The sequence below is a fragment of the Ciona intestinalis genome, unplaced genomic scaffold (genome assembly GCF_000224145.3).
Source record: "Ciona intestinalis unplaced genomic scaffold, KH HT000398.1, whole genome shotgun sequence".
In the NCBI taxonomy this organism is placed as follows: Eukaryota; Metazoa; Chordata; class Ascidiacea; order Phlebobranchia; family Cionidae; genus Ciona; species Ciona intestinalis.
Genome location: NW_004190719.1, coordinates 1 through 9,058, shown reverse-complemented (window position 1 = coordinate 9,058; position 9,058 = coordinate 1). Strand labels below are relative to the sequence as shown.

Below are 9,058 nucleotides of genomic sequence, written 5' to 3'. Positions count from 1 at the left end.
GTGCTAACGAACAACGTTTTTTGGCCTCTGTCCAAGCTTGGCCGGGACGATATTTACTTCGTGACAAACCGTTCCGTCATTTTAGCTAGTCTGTGTGTTTTCGCAGCGTAAAACCGATGCGCCGGACGTAAGAAAGTTGATTTTATTATTAATAGGCTTTCTTTCTATTACAAAAATGCGAGCGTTTTTCGACGATCCGGAAGGTGACATTATCAATGATAAAGGGGTCTACAAATCTGATCTGATAAAAAACTGCTGCAACAGTTATAGATAATTTTTAATTAAATATTTTTTGTATGAATTTTACATTTTGCAACACTGGGAATTACGAAACGAGACGTCTCTTTAACCGCAAACTATGTGTTCTGTATTATTTTGATTAGCGACGCTTTTCGACTGAATAGGAACGTATTCCCGTATGCCTTTCTCCTTGATGACGTCATAGGTGCTCGGGCTCGTGCCGAGCTTTTCGTTGAAGCTCGGCGCTCGGCGAACCCGAGCTTTTACGACCTCAGGACATTCCTACCGGTTACTTCTTGTGCTTTATATAGGTTATGCAACTTATATGTTTTTAGTCTAATAAATCCTATTTAATTGTTGGTATGGTAGCTATTGTTTTGGAAGAAGTAGATAAAAACGGAATTATAACAGAATAGAGAAGGATTAGACGACAGTACAAATATAATATTTTTATATATTATATTATATATAGAGAAAAATATTTGTATTAATAGTTTTCTGCAACTTGTACTTTACCTTCCGAAATTAACCCACTTTGTTTCTTTGCCATGTAAACTTTATTTAAAAATTATGTATATATAACTTTGAAACGCCATGTGTTTTTAATTTTGTATGCCTAGTTAAAACCATATTAACCCCTGCCAATTTCCTTTCACAAAACTATAACTAGTTTTATAGGACAAAGTTAAACTGTACAAATATTTCAGCTTACTTTATTAAACTACGATACTGGGTTAATGATTTTTTTTTAAATGAACATTTTACTATTTTTAGTTACAGAAAAAATTTAGAAGTTATTTAATATGGATTTTTAATACTTAACAACAGTTCATCTTTTTCGCTCACTTTGTTGAACAGTAAGAATACTGTTGAATAATACTGTAATGTTTTTTTAGCCATCATTGAATGGGTAACAGACTAACAGTAAATAAAGGTTAAAAAGGGCATTACTCACATGTCACATCATGTCCCTTTTTCCCCAACCCTACTATATATCTAACCAATACAGTTTTGGTGTAGGCCTTTTGGTTTGACATATCTGGGATATTTTCATTTGTGCCAAGTTCAAATGGCCTCTGCTTAAAATTAAATTTAAAACATGGCCACATTTTACTTCTTAGTTCTTCCTAATAATTTTACTAAAAAAAATTATGAAACAGGTGGTAGAGAAACAACTACCAAAATTCATCGCTCTGCATTGTCAAGAGATTGGAGGAAAAGAATACAAATCATCTTTACAGCCTGTTAAAGATTTTTTTAAGTATTAAATATATTGTGTTCATCATAAGTTAAATCCACCAATTTAAATCCTAACCCTACGCCAACACCATGTTGCCTCATTGGCTTTCAATAACTGCTTACTTCTAACACTCAACTTTATTTTCTTTTCCTAGAATTCATAGTTGTTGGAATAGCCTACCTATTTGTAGTAAAAATAATGTGTATTATAAGAGAGATTAATCAGTATCAGCAGCTGCAGCAGTTTATTAATTTGTGTATTCCCACACACATAGCATATGATCATGACATGATTTATAATTTTATGCATTCCTATCACAAATTTTATGACATTGGTAAATGAACCATTATTCCATTATATACCACAGTAAATAAATGAGTGGGTGTACATATGCTTTGTAAATTAACATACATTATTAATTACAGTAAGCTAATGGATTGTAAAGCATTGGTTAAGTTTTCAACTGTGAGAGGATATTTGGATGGAGACTTTAATCACGTAGACCAGTATACAGTAAGTAGTAATTAGTCGTAATTGATATTGTTATAGTATATCAAAATGTAAGTGAATTAGGAGTATAAGGTAGACAACTCATACATCCGGTTTATTTTGACACCCATGACTCATTGTATTATTACTCGTCTCAGTAAAAGAAATTGCATTTCATACAATATTATTATTAAAAATAATCAGTAGTACTAACTTAAACGTTCAAATTTTATGCTCTGTTATTTAAATTTTATATTTAATGTTATGGGATTCTTTGGTACATTTGTCAATACGTATATATATGTTTAATTTAAACCTGATAAAATTAGAGTAAAAGTTCCAATCTGCAAATGTGTTTGACAGATTATTATCCACTGTCCTGTGCCTTGAGTTTTAGCTCAACCTTTGACTACAAGATTTTTTCATTTTTTAACTTTTGACCAGGTCTCACTCAATTGGATTTTACCAGCAAAACATAACAACAAAATTTTGTTTTGGTAGCTTATGCAGTATGAAATTAAGTTCAAACTCTTATTTTTACTTTTTTGATGACGTTATCATAAAATTGCTGACATAATAAATCTTAGATTAATAAATATTTTAGTAATGAAAAAAATGTAAGTGTGGAGGCCAAGCCTATGATGTTATACTATTGTTGCGTTTTAATACTTGGCGTCATAATACTACTTACAACTATATTAGGGCCGTTGTAATACAATCGCACTGACACTAAGTCATTTCATTTTTTTTAACAGCGATTGGCGTTATTTTACCCTTGCTTTAACGCTGGGCATTAGTGTTACACTTTGATCCTTTCCTCGTGCATATTTGCTGGATTGGTATATAAATTGTTTGTTCGAAGTGATGTGTGTCATACTTTAACCTTCACATGCGTCGTAAGTAAGCCTTTACGTTTGTAGTAGTTTATACTTTGCTTGCCTCGTAGTCTTAACCTCCAGTCACTGGCGCCCACATACGGAGAGACGGGGAGGCGCCGTCTCCTGGTTTTTTGTTTTCATATAAAAATTACAAAGAAATAGCTTACATGCGATGCACCGTATTTATTTTGCAATATTCATTTTGTTTTTTCTTAGCTATGCTCGTTTAACCCAACAACACACAATGCGTATTATGCGAGTTTTAATCAACAGGTCAAAGGGCATTGTTTCGTAAACAACACTGAAATGCAATGCGTTAAACCTGCAATGCGCACTGGGTTATTTGAGCCAAAGGAATTAGTTTTTTTTTACTTTTGTTTGAACCGAACGAACATTAAGCCAAGTTTTCCTCTATTCAATGCAACATTCAACTGACAAGTGTCATTCTACACGGTGACGCTTATCGGCGAGTTTTCCTAATATAATAAAACATTAATCCTTGAAATCTAACTTTCTTACGTGCGGTGGAAAATATATTCTTTGGATTCGTAGTTTCGAAATTATTGACGACATAAACATGCACTTTATTTTAACTGCATCGTTTAAGAAAAATGCAGTTTCCTAATTACCCGCCGTATTAATTTAAACACAAATTATGTCACATGGAACCTTTATGCGGTGAACTATAACTAATATTACATTATTATGAAAAAATACATTAGTGAAAGTTTTACACATGTTAATCGTGGATATTGTAATGATGGTTTACGCCACAATAACTTTGATAAACTAATACAATTGTTAGAAAACCTTTGTTTCATGCGCTTCCATACGACATGTAAAGTTTGCGTATTTCTTTTACTTCCAATATAAATTTAAGCCAGCAATCGTGAATAGCTTCAAAGCAGGTAAATCGCGATTATGCTAATTTTAATTTGTTCAGCGGCGCTAATGTAAATTGGAACTAACACATAGTCTCAGTAAATTGAAACCGAAACATAGTAATATGATAATACAAAGTAGCCTTTAGAGATGTGCCGAGGTTGTAAAAGCTCGGGTTCGCAGAGCGCCGAGCTTCAACGAAAAGCTCGGCACGAGCCCGAGCACATATGACGTCATTAAGGAGAAAGGCGTAGAAGAATGCGATCCTATTCAGTCGAAAAGCGTCCCTTATTTAAATATTACAGAGCACGTGGTTTGCGGTTGTAAAACAACGAGTCTTGTTATCTACTCTCCCCGCGTCTGTGACATCATAGTCGCCGCCATTACGGAGCCCACGGCATAGCATTTTATTATTGCTGAGTGCGGTTTTTCGTCTAAATATTGTGATTTTTAAAAACCAAGCACTTCTGCGCATAAAAATAGCTTTCTACTGATTTTATATCTTATCAGAATAATAAACCTCACATAAAGAATCAAATTCTATTGAACACTCAATTGATTAGGAAGTAAAAAAACTCAGAAAATATAAAGTATACCATCCAAAAACATAAAAGAACATGTTTAAAATATAAAAATGCAAACAAAAATCTATAACATTAACATTTACTGGTGTATCTAGCTGCAGTTTTGCATGTAAGTTGCCGTGATTTTACTTTTGGCTCACAGGCTTAACACGTATACCCGGCAACGAAACTTATCTGTGTAAAATTTGCCTAATATCGAAGTGCATTGAGGAAAACAATACTGAGTTACTATTTTTGGTCCTCTGCTTGAATTAATAAGCCACCCGTTCTACGTTCCGGGCCTTTGTGAAATCGGAAAACGCGAACACCTTATCTGCTAGTACTTAAGCAGTTTGGAGCTGCATGTCCACTCATGTTGGGTTATAAATATGGTATATAATAGTTCTGTAGATTTGTAGGTATTATCATATACTATTATGTAAACTAAGCTGATTGCTGCTAGTATTAATCGCCAAAGTAAAGTACCCTGTTAATCCACACTGTACGCTGAAAGCCAGTCAGAATACTAATTTACTCCACATTAATTCTGAGATTTATTATTATAAAACAAGATTTATATTAGAAATTATATTGTTAAACAACATTAAAACAACTGCTATACATGTTTACTAGCTTTGTATCGCTTACAAAATTGTTATAGTACTTTAATAGATAACCAATGATGATGTCATTATTTAGAATATTTAATCCCGTAATTAGATTTAAATCTCACTGATTTGAAATTTTGTAATGTGCCCATATCTCTAACTGTTGTTTAGTGGATGATAACATTGTATCCATATATTGTGTAGCTTACTGTATTCAAATTTTGTAATAGTTATATGTAGGTCAAATAATACATTATTAAAGACTTAAAGAGAATGTTTTATAATTGATATATATCTGTAAAACTCTCAGGCTTTGGGAAACTTTTACTTTGTTCATGAATCTGCAAAGGATGTTTTCCTCTTTAATTACACAGGTGAGTTTTATGCTGTTATGTATTGTTGCGTAATAATGTGTAATATAGGTATTTTCAAAAGAGAAGGCTTTGTTGCATTTCATAATGGGTGCGTCTGTTCATGCTTTTTTTCTCAGTAGGGTAGTTTATAAACTAGAAACGATTAACTTTAGTGACATATTTCTTATTGGAAATCCATTATATTTGCACAGACAATTTTACTCCAGCTTTTGAATTTGCGCTTTTGACAAACATATTTTCTTATTCTGCTGTTAGGGGTCTTTACAAACAGGCAGCGCCAAAGTATACAGTATTAAACATATTTTTTATTCATGTCTTGTAAATATTAATGTATTTGCATATAAGCAATGTTACCCGAGAATATTTTCAAAATAAAAAAAACGTTATGCTTATTTACTTAGTAATGAAGATCCTATTTTTTATTTTAAAAGTGTTAAACTACATACACATTCAGTACTACTGTGCTCTTGTACCTAGATAAGGCATTCACATCTGTTTCGGGAAAACAAATTTTCTCCAAGGATCTTGCAGAAGTTCCAAATATTCGTAAGGAAAAGTTTCAACAAAATTTTTTTCCGGGGGTGGGTTTTATCTATAATAAAATTTTGTATGTGTCACAAATTGTGTTTTTCTATATTCTAATGATGTATGTGTCACAAATTGTGTTTTGCCTTTGTTGTTATTGGCCATAAGGCATTAGCAGGTGTGACGTAACATCGTTCTTTATGTTGTCTCGTGTGTCATTGTGTTGCAATGCCAGAAGCGTGGCAGTGGTTTTTAATGGAGAGATTAGTAATTATTGGCTTTAGTGTAAAACGTATTATTATAATAAAAGCTTGTGGAAGCACTGCAGGGCGTTCCGTATATGTTCCCAAATCCCAATTGAGACACTCGAAATTCTTGCAAGCGACAGTATGTCTGCTTCAGTTTTATGTTTTTAATGAATTTACTGTTAGGCCCATTTTCTGCCTATTAAAATTGACTTTATTTTTATCTGGGTGTAATTTTTGAAACAATATATTTAAATAGAAATGTAATTTTAATTAGTGCCGTTGGTCAAGGAAGGGTTACAGCAGAGTTCGATGGAAGATTTATGAAAAGTAAGGTTATTTCTTCTAATTTATCCGCTGCCCTTGCATGGTGGTAAGTCTGCTTATTGCTCATCTTCTAAGGAGAATTAAAGGCTTAATGCTCTTGGTGGTATACTGTTATGCATGTTTTTGGGTACACACAATTTTTTTTCTGATTCAACACTAATTGATTTCGAAACTTGCATCCGTGTTAAATTAAGTTAACCTTCACTCATACAACTGTGCAAAGATAAATAGGTTGTCATTATTTAAATTTTAAATAAATTATTTTTTATAAACATTTAACAGGGAGGTTGAGTTTGTGAACATTCATCTGTTCCATGATGATAGCAACTTGGTTTCTATTAAAAGTAGCCCGTCTCCTTACACTGCATATCGTAAAAGAGCGCTTAACTTTGTCACACAAAGGTAATTACATCAGTCTTGAATTGCTTTTTTTCAATGTATGGTATATTATTCTTTACCTCCGTTCTGTTTGTATCTAGGTGAGAAATGTGTCCCTATAATAAGCCATGGCATGAGACCCGGGAAATAAGGACTTATGTGTAATGTTATGTGTAACGTGCAAAATGTAATGTAGTTATTTTTAAAAGGTTAAAAGAGGATCAGTTTAATGAGAGCAAACTTCTTTTCATATGCGGGGACTTCAACTTTCGGCTGGACTTAAAAGCATTGGTTCAGGTAATGTCTCTTGGTATGATTGTTAGTACAGTGCCCCCTCTATTAGACAATTAACCAGTCTAGTTGTAGTTATACAAAAAGTTATCAACAGGTAATTGAATGACATTTAAAAACCAAGAAGTAACAAATATAAAACTTAATAGAAAATATGTCCAACATCCTGCCAACAAGTAGTGCGTGCTCCAAGTGATGATGAAATAATTCGTGTATTGTTTCGCGACAAGCAATGTGAAACAATAAATGGAGAAGAGCATAAAGAGCCCGATGTTTTGGTAAAAATTGAAAAGAAATTATTTGAAGTTAAACAAACTTTGTTGAGAGAAAAGTTTGAATATCAATATGTGAGTATGATTAATCAATATGTGTTTGTGTGTGGTTAATTAAGCTGACCTTGGTTATTAGGACTTGTTTAAATATTTATTTTAATTTTGGCCGGTTGGTGGGTTAATCAAAATATGCGGGCTATTCAACAGCTTACCATCAGGCAACAGCTAATGTAGAAACAGAGATACCAAAAGCATTACCGTCCAAATTTTTATGTTTCACCTAATAAAAGTATGATGTATATTGTTGACTTATTAAATCTAAGAACAAATTAACCAACAAAATTTCCGCCTTTCTTTGCAAAACTTAAAATTTCTTGATGGTGTTTTTGTTTTTGCTTGTTTTTCATTTTGTGTATCAAGCATATATAAACACACATGACATTTGTATTTAGTTGAAATCTTTTGATTCTGAACTGAGTGACACAGGTTTGGAGTGGAAAGAACATGAAATTACATTCCCACCTACGTGAGCCATTGAGTTTTATTTTTATGTTCAATTGGATGTTTTAATTGTATATCAAAAATCTTTTATTATGCCATCGTTAGTGTAACTTTATCAATATTGTAACGTGAGGATCTTAACAGCTATCCTTTCTCTGAAAATATTGCTGACTGTGAGGATTACATGCGAACTCGTTGCCCAGCATGGTGCGACAGGATTCTCTTGTCACAAACTTTATGGGAATGGCTGCATCATGATGTTAGTGTTTAATGTTGTATTTTTTATATCAACTTATGTTTGGTGTACGAAGCTCCAAAGAATCTATTTTTCTATATCTTCACTTTCTTCGCTATAACACGTTAGTCATTATAACACATGCCAGCTTATGAGTTACCATGTATGTGGGTAGTTATAAGTTTATTTTTTCTGTGGCAACGACAAACCTTAAACTCCTTACTTCTGGGTTAGTGGCGGGCGCACTAACCACTTTGCCCAGCGCAGTTAGGGTGTTAGAAATAGAAAGCTTTTAATTATTGGCCTTTATTTGCCTTGCGCTAGTTCTAATCATTATTATTTATTCATTACAGAAAGCTAATGTTTATTACAACACAATTGGTAGCGATGTTTGTATGGGGGATCATAAACCAGTGTATCTAGCTTTCACTGCAAAGCATGATCTGCCAAAACAATCTAACGAAACAAATAACAGGCAACAATCAGTAGAAACAAACGAAGAGTGATGTCATAGTCACGGTACAATGACTTCAATTGTGGTACTGCTGAGAAAGTTAACACACTAGATTGATTGTTCTATAGTGCAATAATAAGTTGCAATGATTATTACTACATTACAAGCATTCCTAGCCAATTGTATTGCACTTCGCTGGTGTTTCTATATTCTAGTGTGTAAGTTTCTACTGCGCTTCTATTGCATGGACTGAACACTTTACATTTAATCAAGTTTTATGTTTTCAGGTTTTTAACTTTTGAAATTTTACGTTTTATGCCAGATTAAATTTTTGATTGTCGGTCCATAAGGACTGTTAAACTGTTTTATTACAACCATATTGTACCTTCACACACAGTACTTGCTGGTTTTACCCAATTAGTTTGTAATAGGTTGTAAAGGTCTCAATTTTTCGTCACTCGGATGTAGGCCTACATGATAAAACTAATCGTATTTATTCCTTTATATTGTGAACACATTTACAAAAATGTTCGTTAATAAAGTATACGTGTAGGCA

The 9,058-nt window shown here is 33.0% G+C and overlaps 1 protein-coding gene across 1 annotated transcript; it reads left to right on the top strand.

The window, feature by feature from the left end:
- Positions 1-979: 979 nt before the first annotated feature.
- Positions 980-9,058, top strand: LOC100178482 (type I inositol 1,4,5-trisphosphate 5-phosphatase-like). Its single transcript, XM_002128584.3, has 11 exons — positions 980-1,501; positions 1,906-1,993; positions 5,211-5,274; positions 5,752-5,855; positions 6,322-6,374; positions 6,654-6,773; positions 6,959-7,046; positions 7,190-7,387; positions 7,765-7,838; positions 7,958-8,072; positions 8,402-9,058. The coding sequence occupies exons 1-11, from the start codon at positions 1,392-1,394 to the stop codon at positions 8,552-8,554; spliced, it is 1,167 nt and encodes a 388-aa protein (XP_002128620.1). The 5' UTR covers positions 980-1,391; the 3' UTR covers positions 8,555-9,058.